General features: G+C 48.2%; 1 protein-coding gene across 4 annotated transcripts in view; it reads right to left on the bottom strand.

Moving 5' to 3' along the window:
• DGKG (diacylglycerol kinase, gamma 90kDa) overlaps window positions 1–17,753 on the bottom strand; it is a 214,129-nt gene that overhangs the window by 100,650 nt on the left and 95,726 nt on the right. For 2 of the 4 annotated variants that reach the window (XM_011953366.1, XM_011953368.1), the window contains 6 exons: window positions 17,594–17,653; window positions 14,001–14,080; window positions 12,760–12,834; window positions 10,177–10,262; window positions 5,116–5,205; window positions 3,783–3,943 (listed from right to left, as the gene is read on the bottom strand). In XM_011953366.1, coding sequence (XP_011808756.1) covers window positions 3,783–3,943; window positions 5,116–5,205; window positions 10,177–10,262; window positions 12,760–12,834; window positions 14,001–14,080; window positions 17,594–17,653 — 552 coding nt within the window. The remainder of the gene's footprint in view (window positions 1–3,782; window positions 3,944–5,115; window positions 5,206–10,176; window positions 10,263–12,759; window positions 12,835–14,000; window positions 14,081–17,593; window positions 17,654–17,753) is intronic. The other 2 variants (XM_011953367.1, XM_011953370.1) reach the window with 2 other exon arrangements.

The raw sequence follows: 17,753 nt of genomic DNA, 5'->3' as shown, positions 1-17,753 counted from the left end.
TTCCTTCCTTCCTTCCTTCCTTCCTTCCTTCCTTCCTTCCTTCCTTCCTTCCTTCCTCCCTTCCTTTCTTTCCTTTCTTTTTTCCTACCTTTTTGCTAGAATAAATTAAAACCATGATTACTGAATAGTTTGGCTCTTGGGTTTAGGGCTTGGCTATTTAGTTGAGGGAAGATTGTCCATTCCTCTTCATGTGTTAATCCATTTGGTCAGCAGATACTAAGGAGGACCATCTTATCATAGGGCACTGTGTTGAGACACGGAGGTGTCGGGAACCATGTTTTGTCAGCCAGAGCAGGGTGTGTTATAAAGGGAAGAGGTGGGGCTGAAGCTTCTGCAGGCAGCTGTGCTGTAACCTGCTGTCTAGAAGTTCCCAGGCAGCTCTGCCAGTCTTGCTCCTCAGCTCTGGCTTCCAGCCCATTGCTTAGAGAGGCTAATTCTCCCCTCCTTCCCTGCTTCTCTCTCCATTTATTTCAGTTCCGGCTTCCGTGCCAGTGAGGAGCCACTTCCTTTGACCATTCTTCTCTGCTCTAGTAGGTTGTCTTCGCTCCCTGAGAACTTGGTCAGGACCATCTGCATCAGAATGATCTCAGGGGCTTGTTAAAAATGCCAGTTGCCGGACCTCACCCAGACCTACTGAGTTGGAATACGAATCAGCATCTGTTGCGGGGGTGGAATTTACATTTCTTATAAGAGGTGGTGGTGAGCCACCACAACTAAATTTTGAGATTCCCCTCTCTCAAACCATGTTACATTTGGCAACATGAAGATGGAGGGGGGCTGCAAAGAGGCACAAAGCTCAGTGGTCCACAGCTCAGTTGGCTTTAGAGCTCAACTATTATGATTCCAAGCTCTGCCACTCACCAGCCTGAACTTGTTTCTGTACCTCTCTAAGCTATGGTTCCTTCTTACAAAACACAAATGGATAATGCCTGCATCCACTGGCAGGGAAACTATGTCTGGTGTGCAGTAGGTACTCAATAAATGTTAGCAAGTTATGTTCTGGTTACTACAGGAAAAAGACATGAGATTTTTTTTAACTGTAGTGATGGGAAGCCCACGCTCCAGAACCCCGGACCTGTCAGTCACATCTAATTTGCAGGAGCTGAAGGCTGCATATGTTCCTGCTGGGGGAAGTGGAACCTCAGCAGCCGGTCCAAAAAGGAGAGGGGCCTTTGAGCAGCAAGAGGAGGGAGGGCATATGCATGGGTCACTGGAGGGGCACCTGGAAGAGGTCTAGGGAAAGCTGCTGCTCAGCTGAGGCTGGGGATCCAGTGGGATGAATCAGATTGGGGCACTTGCTCCCAGTCCACCACCTCCACCCTCTCAGAACCTCATCATGGGCTCAGCAATGCTTCCCTCTTCTGCTTTAGTAACAGAAAAAGAGCACTGGATTAGGAGTCAGAAAATGAAGGCAAATCCCTTAATCTGAGTCTCTGTTTTCTTAACTCATAAAATAGAGATAATAATGCCCTTCAGAATACATCTGTGAATATTGTAAATTTTAAATCCTTCTGTAAATATAAGGTATTATTATTTTTAATCCTTTCTTCTCCCATGGTTCTCTATTTAGCCTTCTTATTAAAAAAGTAAAACCTAGGTTGGGCACGGTGGCTCACGCTTGTAATCCCAGCACTTTGCGAGGCTGAGGCAGGTGGATCGTTTGAGGTCGGGAGTTTGAGACCAGCCTGGCCAATATGGTGAAAACCCATCTCTACTAAAAATACAAAAATTAGCTGGGTGTGGTGGTGCATGCTTGTATCCCCAACTCCTGAGGCAGTAGAATTGCTTGAACCCTAGAGGCGGAGGTTGCAGTGAGCTGAGATCGTGCCATTGCACTCCAGCCTGGGTGACAGAGTGAGACTTTTGTCTCAAAAACAAAACAAAACCAAACAAAACAACCTTTCACTTAAACTTGCTATCCTCTCAAGCCACCCATCATTTCTCCTTCTTTTTCCTTTTTAAAAAAATTAAAATACCAAAATTTCAAAAGAAACACAGCTGAGCAAGGTTGAGGAGTGCAGGTATCACAGAGTCTGGGGCAGAGAATTGGTCTGTTTTATACACATGTGAAACTAGGCAGCACAACTCCAAAGACAGGGGAACAGAGCAGACAGAACCTGGCTCCAGAGCAAGGCACTGTCATACGAGTCAAGGGTCCTGAATCCTCATCTGTAGAGTGAGATGAGCGGGATAATGATACCTGCAGGACTACTGTGAGGACTAGGACTATGTACAGCCTAGCACTGCAGAGAGAGCACACAGGTACTCAATAAATGCTAGCGTCTGTTTTTACTTATAAGTGGGAGCTGAACGATGAGAACACATGGACACAAGGGGGAAAACAACACACACTGGGGCCTGTGGGGATGTGGCGGGAGGGCGAGCATCAGGAAGAACAGCTAGTGGATGCTGGGCTTAGTACCTAGGTGATGGGATGATCTGTGCAACAAACCACCATGGCACACGTTTACCCACGTAACAGACCTGCACATCCTGCACATGTACCCCTGAACTTAAAATAAAAGTTTAGGGAAAAAAATTTGATAAATATTTGTTGAAAAAAAGAATAAATAGTTCAATAATTCTGTCTTTTTTTTTTTTGAGACAGAGTCTCGCTCTGTCACCCAGGCTGGAGTTCAATGGCATGATCTCAGCTCACTGCAACTTCCACCTTCCAGGTTCAAGCAGTTCTCCTGCCTCAGCCTCCCGAGTAGCTGGGATTACAGGCGCCCACCACCGTGCTTAGCTAATTTTTGTATGTTTAGTAGAGATGGGGTTTCACCATGTTGGCCAGGCTGGTCTTGAACTCCTGACCTCAGGTGATCTGCCCCCCTCAGTCTCCCAAAGTGTTGGGATTACAGGTGTGAGCCACCGCGCCTGGCCAATTCTGTCATTCTCGAAGAAAGTAAATTTCTTTGTTGCACCCCACCCCCTCCCAACCCCCAGCTTCATTTATAGAAATGATTGATCTTTCCCCTCCCATTCCCATCCTGTTCATAGCAGCATGGGAAGCAGTGCCCACCCCAATCCTCTTTGGACCAGAAGCTGAGCTACACTAGATGTGCTGGGGCTAGTGGATGAAAAAGGAACAGAGTGCTGTCCTTGTGCTGCAGGAGTGTATGTGTGTGCATGGGGGTAGGGGGTACCATATAAGTACATTAAACCAATTCCTTCAATCTAATGCAGAGTGTGCATGAATGGAGTAAGCATAAGGGCTGTGGGAGCATCAAGGAGGCTCATGACATTCAGCCTCAGGGGTCAGTTGGGAGGAGACGCCCCTAGAGGTTTATGAAGCACATGGAGGGAGTGGAATGGGTTGAGAGAAGAGAGAATAGGAGAGAAGGAAATCTGAGTGCTAAGCCAGCCAAGGAACCTTGGGACCACAAGGTCCTCCTTTGAGGATCAGAATTCCCAGATCCTGAAGCTCATGTAAGAGTTTCCTACCAATCTTTTCCCCTGGTTATTTCTTGGTGTTGCTTTTCCATGACTGCTACAAATTACAGAAGGAGTAAATATGTCTTTTGAAAAATTTTCAGTCTTTTCCTGTGTTAGTTAAAATGACAGAGGAAAGAACTTCCTCCCTAAACAAGAGATGGGGAATAAAGCGGGGTGCAATCAGGGTGTCCACACTCAGGCCAAGTTTCAGAATGCTTGGACCCAAGTCAGGGCTGGGGGGCAGGTAAGACAGGTAGACACTAGGGACCCAGAGGGGACAACAGAAGGCTGGAACCCTTCCTGGGCATTTCTCTTCCATGCAGAAAGGTGAGCCTTGACCAACTCACCACACCAATGGAGAAATAGTTGTTCATGATGCTGTATGGGACCTGGTCCCCGTTTTCCACTTCCTCTCTGGGGATGACTTCCAGATGCCAGCGGTCCAGCATCACCAAGGGGCTCTGCTCAATGTCCTTCAGGATTTTTGTCAAGCTGCCCCCTTCATAACCTGTGGAGGACAGCACTGCATTTGTCACCACAGCAGAAAGGCAGTGTTCTTGCTAATGCACAGGTAGTTGTCAGGGGAGGGGAGCCCAGGGCATCTGTGACTAGGGGACTCCCCACTGTGTCTGTGGGCTAGAGACACTAATGTTCCCTGAACCACAGAGAAGGGGAGGGCAATGGAAAATACTAAGATGCTGGGGGCAGGGCAGGGAGTGGGTGCTGGCTAAAGGTTGCAGGCCTGTGTAGCTGAAGCAAACCCTGAAGAAGCGGTGGGCTGGATGGCTGGGAGTCTCTGCATGGGAGAACAGCAGATGTCATGTAGGAGACTGTGTCATGTAGGAGATGGATAGTGTGGCAGGCAGAATTTTAAGATGGCCCCTAGGCCTGGGTCCTGCTTGCTCTGACACTGACCACCAAGCATGGCTGATCATTGAACACTGACCGTTGCACTGCCTGGTCTTGACTCATTCTCTGAATTATCAGCCATCTGGAGTTCCCACCCTTTTCCTGGCTGGCAGCCTGATCTGTCTGCTCCATGTGTTGAGCTGAACTTCTCCACTTTCTGGCACATGCCCAGCTCCATGGGGGCTACTGCAGTTTGCAAAGTTCTCTGCCCCTTGCCTTATAAACTGGTCACCACTCTGTGTTTCTTCTTAGGGAAATTTCAAAATGAAGGCCCATGGCCGTGGGGCTTAGGATAATCTGAATGCTTCTAGTGACGCTAAGTAACTGGAGATGGAGCATTTTGGTCCTCAGTTTTAGTCCTTATTCAGAAGATCAGCCATTTGTGGGAGAGGGAATTTCACACAGAAAACATCTAAGTGAGCATCTTCTCGGATGGGACTTTGGGGATGGGACACATGAGACTTTGTCTTTACTCTAGAGTTGATTGCTTTCTACTGGGGAAAGCAGGCTCTAAGTTGATGGTTTCAGGATGATATTAAACATGGGGGTGAGGGAGCAAAAACTCCCAGAGCCTCGAAGAGGGACTTTTCTTCTAGATTCAGCATGGGATGGAGGGCAGAGAAAGGGTCATGGGCTTGACATGACTGCAGAGTTGAGTATTACGCTGCGGAATGTGATCCACAAAAGAGTAAGTTCAGCTTGGCTCTGTAGAGCATCTCTGTCAACAGGAACACCTGTTCCCAGGGTAGCACCACTAGCATGCAAACTCACCTCCTCCCCAGCGGAGACAGCGGGCAAGGTCATTTCCTGTTCCAAGAGGCAGGACAGCCACTGGTGGATGCTTTGCAAAGTTGGCCTTATCTGCAAGACACACAGAGGAACAGAGAACCACACGCCATGGGACCATAGAATGTTTAAGTTGTCTTTTTATCCCCGATCTGATGCTTGAACCCCTCCATAGCATTCTTTGTTTGAATACCACCCTGATGGGAAACACACTACTTCCTAAAGCCATCTATCCCATCTGCAGCATGTTAACCACCACTAATTGAGTCAAATCTGTCCATTTGTGTTTTATATTCAGCTAAATCTGTATCCCTGCAACTTGCATATGTTTATTCAAATTTCATCCTAAATCTGTCCTTTGGGGTGGCAGCATACACCCCAAAACATTAAGTTGAATGTTTTTAATCCTTAATGATAATCAGCACTTACTCCATTTATTCCTCAGGCTAACCTTGCAAGGTATTATCCTCCTTCAAGTAGCTGAAGAAACTGAGACAGAGAGGGAAAGTAGTCCACAACCATTCTACCCTGAACACACTCAATCTCATCTGATTGCAGGAGCTAGGCCTGGTCAATACTTCAATGGGAGAGAGGGAAAGTAATTCCAGAGCCAGGATCCAAGCCCAGATCTCTATGGCTCTGAGTCCATTCCCCTCCTCTCTTCAGGGCCTAGGCAGGTACACAGATTAGTAAAACAGGTAGGGCTAGGACACTAGGGAATAGTGGGACATTGGGCAAGCTGAAGATGCTCACCTTCAACTTCTCACTATTCGAGTTTAAAAGTTAAAACTAACATTAGCTAAACAAACAAAACCTCCAGGTGTTATTTGGCCCCCACACCAGTTTCTCACTTCCACACCTCTCAGGATTGCAATGACACAGATTCCTAATCATTCCTCTTCTGATAGTTGCGAAGGACATCAGATAGAACCATCAGAGAAAGCACAACAGTACATGTTTTCATCTGGCTTCAGATCTACTGCGGCACATTGTCTAGGCTGGGAGAGCTGAAGGGGGCACAGGCACCCATCAGTTTTGGGGTTGGGTGGGTATTTCCATGAGACCTCAGCACTCATGGTGCCCCTGGATGTGAGCAATGTGATTGTGGGGTTGGGAGAGATGTAGGAATCAGCAGGGGAGGCTCAAGTTAGGGCTGTCCTGGCAAACTGGAGCTCATAGGTCCTCCAGGTTGTCTGACCTATGTCAGAAATGGCTGAGTACAGGCGAGACCCAGGACTGAGATGGCCACTGGAAGGCTTGAGATAGAGAGCAGAGCAATGCAATGGCCTCTCTCATTGTCCTCAGAACACGTGATCGGAGCACCGCCTCCCTGCCTTTGCACAGCCTGCTCCCTTTGCCTAGAAGGCTCTTGTTTCCTGTGTCTGCCCCTTCTTCTGTGTCCCCACCTTGGCGGGTCAGCTGTCCTTACGGTGTTGAGGCTAGAAACCTGTATGCCACCCTGGGTTTTTCCTTTTCCCTCACACATCCATTCACATATCACATTCTATGTGCTGTCTCCTTAACAGATCTCCAAGAAATCTCTTCTCTCTATCCCCATGGTGATGCCTGAGTGCAGGTATGATTCCTTCCCACTGGTATCGCTGCAACAGCCTCCTCTTGGCTCTCTCCGCCTCCAGTTCCACCCTCCTAGTGTGTCGCCCATGCTTTCACCAAGAAGGGCAGTCCACGAACCACAGTCCCTTGAATTGGCTCACTGCTTTCATTTCTGGGATGGGGCTGTGTGGCTCCCCATGGCCCCATAGCCTGCCACAGTAGGCCCAGGAACCAGGCTCTGCCTTTCTCCCTAGCCTCACCCTTCTGCACATCCTGCCTCCCACACAACATGTCAACCATTCTCAAGTGTTTTCACTTCCTTAAAGCACAAAGCTCTCTGTGGCTCAGCTCAGAAGCTGCCTTTGGGAGGCCCTCCCTTGTTGCCCCAGCCTGGACCTGGTGCCTCGTCAGAATATTTCCTTAGCACCAGAAATGATCTCATGGTACTCTCTTGTAGTTATCTCCTTGTTTGTTCCCTGAATGTATTGTAACCTCCCCGAGGGAGGCTGGGTCTTATTCTCACATCATCTTCACACATATCTACTGAAGTCTGCTCTATGCAGATGCAGTGTTAGGTGCTTCAGCTCTGAGAGCGGGCAAAAAAGCCATGGCTCAGATTCTCATGGTGCTTACTTACTGTCCAGTGGGACAGACGGATATTAAAGAGGAATCCATGGAGACAATGCATCATTTCACATTCACGTTGGAAAAGAGAGGAGCACTGTCCTATAAGAAGGTGGCTGAGGCTGGTGGGTGTGTCAGGGGAGGCTCCCCTGAGGAAGCCACATGTCAGCTGAGATCTGAAGTGGAAGCTGACTGAGTGAAGGCTGGGGCAGCACTGCAAACAGGGTGGCCAACTTGTGCGAAGGCCCTGAGGTGCAAGGGAGACTGGAACGCCCAAGGGTCTGAGAGAGCGGCTGGGACCTGAGTCCAGATGGAGAGGGATGGAGGTAGAAATAAGGCTGGAAGGGTGTGCAGCAGCTGGGTCACCCAGGGCCCTGTAGATTACTTCAAGGGTTTTGTCTTTATTCTAAGAATAATGGAAGTCACTGGTGTGCTTTACACACACCATGCACCCAGTGACATGCAGGAAAGATTGCTATGGGTGTAGGGAGAGAACAGATCAGAGAGGGGACCATGGAGGGGCACTGGAGAGCACTGAACAAGTGCCTAAATGAGAGTGAACGGATGAGTATCTTACACAGTTATCCCTTTTACTTCTGCTTTTTTTCTCTTTGGGTCACTAACCTGTGAAAAAAAACTAATATTTCTTCCTCCTTCTGTGATCTTCCTTCTTTCTGTTTTGAGCAGCTTCTATCACCTGTGTCCTCTGCGGATGAATTGCATAAAGCTCTCTGCCAAAGCCTACTTTCTCCTTCATGGTGGGGAGGGAGCTGTGTGAGTAGTCCAGTACCGCAGCCATCCACCCTCTGCGGATCAGCTTTTCCTTCCTTGGCTCCCAGAGGACTCCTCCCTCCTCCCACAAACAGCTCCAGAGCCCAAGGTGACAGGAGAGCGTGGGTGGCTGCTTGGCAGGGCTGTGTCCATGGCAACCAAAGTGCCCGGGGGAGTGGCGGGCGGCAGGTGTACAGTCCTGCAGCCTTCTCACCCAGCTAGGTGGTCTACTTACAACCCCTGGAGGCACAGCTTTCTCTGCCCTGGTCACGGTCTAGTCCTGGCTTATCCTTGACTCCCCTCTTCCTCTGATCTCCCATATCCAGTCTGTCAGCAAATTGTATTGCCTTTACCTTCTAAAGATATCCAGAAGCTGGCCACTTCTCACCACCCCTCTGTTTCTACTGTGGTCCAAGCCCTGGACATCTCTCTCTTAGATTGCTGCAGTGGCCTACTAACTGATCTCCCCGCTTCTGCTCTCTTCTCTTAATCTGTCATGTTCTTCCTTTGCTAAAAACCATCCAATGTCATGGGACCCTCCCAGTATAAAAGCCGTATTCCATAGAATGCCCTATATGTCCTAGTCACCTGGCCCCTCATCACCTCTGCTTCATCCTCTGTAGCTTTTCTTGAATCCACTTTGCTCTGGCCATGCTGACCTGCCTCCAGCAGCCGGGCCTGCTCCTACTGCAGGGCCTTTGTCTTTGCTGTTCCTTCTGCCTGGACTGCCCTTCCTCAGGTATCCATGTGGCTCACCCTTCCTCCAGATCTCCACGCAAATGTTATCTTCTCTGTGAGGTGTTAGATTGCTGCCTTGAGCTCCCTGTGCCCCTGCCCTGCTGTATTTTAAACACCTCCTGACATACTATGTCTCACTTATTTAATTGTTCATTGCCTGTCTCTTTCCTCTACATGGTACGCTCCATGAAAGCGGAATTTTTTGTTCATTTCCTGCTGTATCTCCAGTGCCTTGGGGAGAGCTTGAGTCATCGTGGGGCGCAGGCGGCATTTGTGGAATGAAGAATGGAAAGCCCAGGGCTCATCGCTCAGGGCCCAGTCTCTGACTCTGATGACTATCCTCCCCAGTGCTCCCCCCAGCCGCATTCTTGTACCTATATTACACTTTGCAGTGTTTGTCTGGGTTCTCTAGGGTTAGATCTTGACTCTGCTTCCATCCCAAAATTTCAGTCAGTTTCCACCACTTACTGGGGCTGATGTGTCCGAGGACCTACAGATCCAGGTAGAGCTGGGTAGAACTCAGGCTGGGCCTTGTTATCTAGGTGTACCGTAGAGGACACAGCTCAGTGTGGTCCTTCTTTGCTTGCACTGATTTGTACTTTGCAGATGCACTTTCTGGACTCAGGCTCCGGGTGTTCATCTCAAGGTGATTTGTCCCAGGCTATGATCTATGCTTAGTTCTCTTGCCTTTACCCACCCCAAAGGATCTGCCCAGAATTCCACTCCTGTCCTCCCACCTCCCAAATCTGGCCTGTCCTGCCACTGCCCAAATGCCAGCCATGACAGATCTGCTTTACAGGGAAGGCCTGAAACTAAACTGTTACCTCTGTATTAGAGGGAATCATTTCATTGTCTTATTTCTTTATTTTTTTTTTTCCACCCAAAGCAAATTTTTTTTTTTTTTTTGAGATGGAGTCTCGCTCTGTGGCCCAGGCTGGAGTGCAGTGGCCGGATCTCAGCTCACTGCAAGCTCCACCTCCCAGGTTCACGCCATTCTCCTGCCTCAGCCTCCGGAGTAGCTGGGACTACAGGCGCCCGCCACCTCGCCCGGCTGGTTTTTTGTATTTTTTAGTAGAGACGGGGTTTCACCGTGTTAGCCAGGATGGTCTTGATCTCCTGACCTCGTGATCCACCCGTTTCGGCCTCCCAAAGTGCTGGGATTACAGGCCTGAGCCACCGTGCCCGGCCTTTTTTTTTTTTTTTTTTTCCAAAGCAAATATTTAGTCAAGTCTTGGTCCAGAGGAAGATACAAGGATGAACAGACATGGCTCCATGTCCCTTTCTTTTTTATTGCCTTCTGCTAATTGTAAATATGCTTACTATAAAGAAGCAGCAAAGGCCCTCTCAGCCCATGCTTACCAATGCAATCCAAAATCCAGCCAACTGTCCCATCTCCACCACAGGCCAAAACACGGAAGTCTGGAGTATCATGGAAAAAGTTCAACCTGGGAAGAAGAAAGGCCAAAATGGACTTGTTACTAGGTTGCGGTTGACATTGATACACGTTGAGTCAGAGTCTCCCCTGTTCCCCAGGAGTAGGTTAAGACCTCAGTTCCTTTTGCGGTTGAAAGGGTCACTCAATGTTCTGAAACCAGAAGTTACTATGCAGTGCCTTGAACATGGACCCAAGGCCAAGGGGCCCATCCTTGTACAAGGAGAATCTGACTCAACATTCAACACAAATGGAAAACAGTTTTCTAGAAATTCTCTACTAGCTATGCCGAGGAGTCCAGAGTTTGTACATTTTGGTGTCAATACAAATAGCCCCCAATGTTTTCACTCCTCTCTGGCTCTCCCGCCTACTCTGTCCTGACATCCGCCCTGGTAAGTGAGATGCACCGAATTTGCTGGATCTTCACTTCACTCTCCTGTGGGCCACCGTGAGTGGAGTGATGCCCTTCTCTTCTCAGGAGCCTTAACCCTGGAGAGCAGGGTGCTCAACCTGGGGTCCATGAACCTCCAAGTGTTGTGTGGATTGGATTCAGAGGGCCATGGACTTGGAGGAGAAAATATTACATTCTTATTTTCCCTAAGCTCAAACTGAAATTAGTAGTATTTCCTTCCATTCAGCATGTAGGCAACAAACCACAGCAGTCTGAATGATAGCCATGACTTTGTCAATGGTCAAAATCACAGGCATGTTAGTGTTTCATCACGGTTGTGGCAGATGTCTCATAGCATCGTCATGCTCATCACTGCTCAGAATTTACAGTAGTTATTAGACCCGCGTCTGGGTCTTCCTATTTAATGTGTTGGTGAAGCTCCTATATTCTCATATCACTAATTTGTTTTACTGTTTTGATAACTATTTTTTGATACGGTTTCCCTGGTTACCTTTTATTATTTCATTTTATGCATTAAGAAATATTCTAAGAGGGTGTCTGTATGCTTCACCAGACTGCCACAGGGGTTCCTGGCACAAGAAAGTTAAGAACCTCTGCTTTAGAACGAATGTGACACCTTGGGGGTGGGACTTGGGAAGCCGAAGGTCAATATTTCCAATCTGCCCAGCCTGGTGGTCTGAGAAGAGCCCTGGAGCTTTCAGAGTCACTGATGCATGTGTAGGCAAATTAACATTCCTTCTCTTCCACTTCTCTTGCAGAACTCTGCTCTCCAACAGGAAGTGAATTCTGAACAGAGGCTCCCTCCAGCTAGGCAACCTGTCTGATTACAGAGTGACAGGCGCATGAGAGACCCTCAGGGCGCATCAGCCCTGGAAGTAGCCACTTGGCTCATCATCTCAGATGAAAACAATTTAGAATGCATGAGGTTAAGCTGGAGGACGGTCTGCAAGTTTTGGCAGTGGGCTGGTAAAGGTGTCTGTGGGGGGCTGCTCCGTCACAAGGCTGTGCTGTTCAGCAGTGATGGCAATCATGGTGACTGTGAGGGCAACTGCAGTGGTATACAGAGGTGGGCTCTGTTCTGAAATTAGTTTTACAGGCAAATCATGGCAGGAGTACTGAATCTGTACTTACGTTTTCTTTCTCTTTTTAACTGGGTCTTGTACTACCGCTGCCACAAATAATAGCTTTGGTGTCAGCCAACCAAAAACAGGGTCAAATTCTCTTTTCAGAGTCCTTACTCCAACCTCTCTGAGGGGTCTTGCTGAACCCGGAGTAGAAATCCCGGTTGGAGGTTGGGCAAAGTGGCTGTGTGCTGGGCAAGCCCAGCCCAGAGTACGCAGACAGCCCCGGGTCCGGGGCCGGCCAGCAGAGGGCTCTCGAGCACTGGCCCGAACTGGAAGGAAGCCCAGGCTTTCCCTGCATTCTAGGCCAGGTGCTGGAGGGGCCGCATCAGGGGGACCTGCAGCTCACCATTAGCCGGGGACACAGGGACCACGCCTCCCACCGGGCCTCTTTTCAACCCCATGCTAACAAGCAGAGAATAACCAATGAGTAAGTGGCAGGAGGAGCAAAACATCTCAAAATCGAATGATTTAGAAAACAAAAGTGATTCCATTGAACAAGTAATTGTCTTGATCCTAAAATGCCCCCACAGTGGAACACCAAGGCAGAGCTCTGAGTCACTGTCTAGATTTCCAAACTGCTGACTGACAATGATAAGAAAACTTTCTCTTCTCTGATGATTCAGTATGAAGACACCAGCTAACAGAACCTTGCAAATAAGTTAAAATAATTTACCAGCCTGTTCCTCCTGTCAATCAAATGAATGGTGTGTGCGGTTACCCCCTCTTATAAAATCAACAACTTTTTCTAGGACAAGCTACAGGAGGCCACTTCTCAAACAGAGTTAGCCTTCCTGGGCATCCCGAATATCTCCAGGAGTCAGAGTAGGACGTGAGAAAAAGCAGAGACAGGGAGTAAAATGGCAGGAAGGGACAAGTTGAGAGATGAAAGATAAAAAAGGTGACAAAAGAGGCATCTTCATTGGAGATTAAAAGGGACGGGGAGAAATAAGAGGTAAAGATTGTGATCTCCATACCCTGGAGTAGGCCCCCCATTGTCCAGGTTGAAAACTTGTTTGGGGTTGAGCAGATAGTGGAATTTCCGAAGAATTCTATGGAAAAAAAAAGAAAAGGAGGGAGAGAGAGAGACAGAGAAGGAATATGTCATCGTGAGAAGTCACATTAGGGCAAACACCTCTGGAGCCCACCGGTGGCAGGGATGAGGGTTCATCCTCATCCCTGGAGGGGAAGGCACTGCCTGATGACCCTGGTGTCCAGGCTTCACCTGGCATCCCCGTGTTATCAGCCGCGGTTCAAGGCTGCACTACCAACCTAGCTCCTAAGCCCAGAAGCATCACTCCTTACAAAGAGAACAGGGCAGAGAAACCCAGAGAACAGAACTTTCATTCTAAAGCTTTATCCTCCACAGAGACCTTTCCCCAAATGTTCTGTATGGTCTAGGCAGTGTGATTCTGCCCTCTGCAGACTATACAAAAGCATCACAGGACCCCCTTCCTCCCCAGGGAGAGGCCCCCTGCAGTCCTGGGATCAGGAGGAAATGCAGGAGGTGGCGTTGGGCAGGGGGCGGCTGAGAGGCCCTGACTGCACCCAGGCCTGCTTTCCTGGCTCCAGCTTGGAGTCAGGTCAGTTCAGGAGGGGTGTCCTGCCCCTTCGACGGGGGTGGGGGTCCTCATAGTTCTTGCTTTAACTCAACTAATTATTATTTTTTAACCTGGATTCCAGATCATAGTGCCCTCTGTTAATGATCCCGGAATTGGGAGACAGAGCTGCTTTAACCATTCTCTCTGTCCTCCTGTGCTGTTTAGCAATTTCTAGCCACCACTGAACTGGGCATTTTAGCAGACTGATGAGGTGGATGCCCTGGCTTCTCATGGGTGATGGTAGCACAGGAGACCCTAATCAATGGGACCCCCATCATCTCTTAAATCAAGAGATCTGAGAGGCTAGAAAGGCACAGGCATCTTAGAGCGTGGTGTAACCCTGGTGGTCTTAATAATGGCTTACGTGGCAGGCCGTGGGCTAACGCCGTGTCTATTCTCACCTGTGAGAGGAGGAATGATAATTATCTCCATTTTACAGAGGGAGAAACTGAGGCCTGGGGACTTTAAGTCACTTGGGCCAGGTCATAAAGTGGCAGGTGGCAGTGTTGGGATTTGAGTCTGCTTGTCTCCACAGCCTGCTGTGTTACTGCCAAGGGGAGGAAGGGCCTGAGTCATGTTGCTCTAGTTGCTCCACTTTGAAACAGAAGAGAACGTACCTTTCTCCTTGTCTCCCTCCACTCTTGGGGTTCACCAAGACCAGCAGGGGGTGGGTACCCGGGGTGGGGATGATCTTATACTTGAAAGGTAAAAGAAAAAGAAATTAGCTCTGCTTCATCCAATAGGGGGGTGAAATGAGAGTTGAAGCCAAGACAGCTTCGGAGAGGCAGATGAGAAGCAGGAGGGCAGGCGGTCAGGTGTTTGTCCACTGGCTGAATTTTCTGAGGGGCTAAGTAGCTAAGTGTCTCCAGTTTGAATGGCCTTTAAGCAGTGTTAACAGAAATGAGGGTTTGAGGTTGGCAGCAGCGATGGGACAATGGTGCTGTAGCTTCAAATCATTCAACAGTGATATGGTCTTGTACCTTCAGCATAAGAGTAAATTTTGTGGGGGACACAGCTGAATATGATCTTAGAAAGCACGGCTGTCTGACTGTACACGTAAGCGAAATAGCACTCACGGAGTGAGCCACCGCTTCCACCCTGGCGCCTTCCAAATGCTGATTTCCGGCCCCAGTTTCCTCCTGAACCCTGGTCCCACGTTTCTCACTGGCCAGTAGGTATTGTTGACTGGACGTCTCACCATCAGTACAAGCTCAACGTGCCTCATACATGACACATCTTCTTTCCCTATGAAACTCTGTCTTTCTCCTGGTTCCCTGTTTCTGTTATTCATTCATCCATCCAAGGAAGGTGTTGTCCTGTCAAATCTTTCCCAGAAATGTCCCTTTACCTCTGGCTGCCACAGCCCCATGCTGCTTTGTGCCTTTCCCACCCTAGGTAAGTCCTGCATGCCATTCCCACACAGTTCCTTCCCAGGACACCAGGTCAGCCATGCCACTCTTGCTCAAAAACTTGTAATGACATCTCGTTATTAAAGGAGGATTTGGATTTTGTGGATAAAATGTAAATCTCCTAACTTGGCATTAAAGGTCTTTTCAGTCTAGCCCTATTCTACTGCTCTCTCCTAATTCCTGCTAACCCTCAGCTGCAGGTGCAGCCAAGTCCTGCTCTTGCTCCTCTAGTAAGTCTAGAGTATGTCTCTTGCATTCCTACCCATGGGTCTGCTCATGCTGGTTTCTTCTCCCATTCCATGACCTGAAATGCCCACTTCCTTCTTTGCAAACTCTTAAAAAAAAAAAAAAAAAAACTTCTGGCTGGGCATGACCACTCATGCCTATAATCCCAGCACTTTGGGAGGCCGAGGTGGGCGGATCACAAGGTCAGGAATTTGAGACCAGCCTGGCCAACATGATGAAACCCCATCTCTACTAAAAATACAAAAATTAGCCTGGCATGGTGGCGTGCGCCTGTAATCCCAGCTACTCGGGAGGCTGAGGCAGGAGAATCACTTGAACTTGGGAGGTGGAGGTTGCAGTGAGCCGAGATCTCGCCACTGTGCTCCAGCCTGGGCAATAGAGCAAGACTCCATCTTGGAAAAGAAAAGAAAAGAAAAGAAAAGAAAAGAAAAGAAAAGAAAAAAAAAGGAAAGGAAAAGAAAAGAAAAGTAAAGAAGAAAAAAGACAAGACAAGACAAGACAAGACAATACAAGACTACCACCACCACCAACAAAAACCTTCTTATCCTCAGGGCTCAATTCAAGAGACATCTCCTATATGAAGTTTCCCTTGATCATTGCAACTAAAATGATTGCACTTAAAACATGTACTATTGGCCGGGCACAGCGGCTCACACCTGTAATCCTAGCACTTTGGGAGGCCAAGGCAGGTAGATCACCTGAGGTCAGGAGTTCGAGACCAGCCTGGCCGATATGGTGAAACCCCATCTCTACTAAAAATACAAAAATTAGTCGGGTGTAGTAGCGCACGCCTGTAGTCCCAGCTACTTGGGAGGCTGAGGCAGGAGAATCGCTTGAACCCGGGAGGCAAAGGTTGCAGTGAGCTGAGATCACACCATTGCACTCCAGCCTGGGAGACAAGAGCAAAACCCCATCTCCAAGCAAACAAACAAACCATGTACTATCTTCTGGAGTTTCTTTTGTTGTTCGTTTGTATTTTTTTTAACTTTCTTAGATAAATGACTCAAAACATCAACTGGATTTAAAATGCATTGGGAGAAGAGTGGGGTGTATGTAACCCTATTACCAACGATCGTATAGCGCCAGACACAAGAGTGGGTACTCAGCAAATACTTGTGGGTTCAGTGGAAGGATACACCAATGTGGATGTGCAGCTCTGCTCCGTATTCAATATCTAATGCCTGCTTTTCCAGATCTCAAGCTAAAAGTCCAGCAAACACAGTGCCATGTTGTTTGAAAAGGATAGTAGCATTCCCAATGATCTAAAAAATTTGTCTCACCTGCCCAGGGTGACTGTGTGATGCCCAGAAGCATCTTGGAGGCTAAGGAATAATTCCTCACCTCTGGAGATGACATTCAACGTATTTAACAGCCAACCCTACAGCATGGACTCTGTCCCATCATAACAGATGCAGCACAACCTGCTGGCTGCCTGCCCTAAACAACTGGCATACATGTATTGGGTGTGGATGTGTGTGTGTCTGTGTGTGTTTCCCACCTTTCTGCCCTTCTAGGTTTCTAGAGCTTTCTCACATGTTAAGATTCTCCCCTCATTCTGCCTTATGTTTCACTTTTCTTTTTTTTCTTTTGAGGCAGAATCTCCCTCTGTTGCCCAGACTGGAGTGAAGTGGCACAATCTTGGCTCACTGCAACCTCCACCTCCCAGGTTCAAGCGATTCTCCTGCCTCAGCCTCGAGAGTAGCTGGGATTACAGGTGCCTCCCGCCACGCCCAGCTGATTTTTGTTTTTTCAGTAGAGACGGGGTTTCATCATGTTGGCCAGGTTGGTCTCAAACTTCTGACCTTAGGCAATTTGCACACCTCAGCATCCCAAAGTGCTGGGATGACAGGCATGAGCCACCGTGCCTGGCCTGTTTTACTTTTCACAACACGTGAATCTGTATGTTCTCATTTAATCTTACAGCACCTCTGGGAGGTAGGCAGGGTAGGGATTACTGTGTCCCCTTTGAGTGGAGGAAACTTAAGGCTCAGAGGCAGAGCAGGAGGCCCCGATTTTCTATTTCCTTTTCTAGTACTCTTTGTTCCTCACCAGACTGCCTTCCCTGCATTCCTCGGAACTCTGTGGAAGGCACAAAAAATGTTAATTGGTGAACCCAAGTAAAAAAATGAGTTCTTAAGTATACATTTAAGGATTAAGAAGAACTTTTAGATCTGGTTAGCTTCATTTTGGCAGATCATGTTCTGGGGACAGCTTGGCAATCCTGGAAAACCCATTGTCTATTTTTAGGCCACATCTTTGTTATTATTTAGGACATCTGCATATTAAAGTTTTATGTAACTTGTTCCTAAAATAGTAATAAAGCCCAAGAAGACCAGCAATGGGATCAGCCAACCTTTCCTCTCACCACTTGCTGACAGTGTGGCTGTCAAAGGTAACTCCAGAGGCCAGAAAAAAATGCCCTCCTGGGTGGTATAACTGGTCAGACAAAAAGGCAAATGATGCGATGCTTTTCTACAGCACCTGAACCTCATCCTGCCCGCCACAGCCCTGGAACAACTTAGAAAGTGCAATCGGATTTAGAGCTCATGAGGTACCTGCATGACAAGTTCACCCTTGGTGGATACGCAGCCATCAGACTTCCCACCTGGTCTGTCCTGTGAGAAGAAAGGAAAGACAAGCATCTTTTGGAAAAAGAAGGCTAATACAAAGAGAGAGATCAGAAGAAAAACAAATGGCTGATATGAAGAGATCAGA

Source organism: Colobus angolensis, unplaced genomic scaffold, assembly GCF_000951035.1.
Source record: "Colobus angolensis palliatus isolate OR3802 unplaced genomic scaffold, Cang.pa_1.0 Scaffold36, whole genome shotgun sequence".
In the NCBI taxonomy this organism is placed as follows: Eukaryota; Metazoa; Chordata; class Mammalia; order Primates; family Cercopithecidae; genus Colobus; species Colobus angolensis.
The sequence above is the reverse complement of the archived record's forward strand: the minus strand, read 5'-3'. Positions and strand labels throughout refer to the sequence as shown.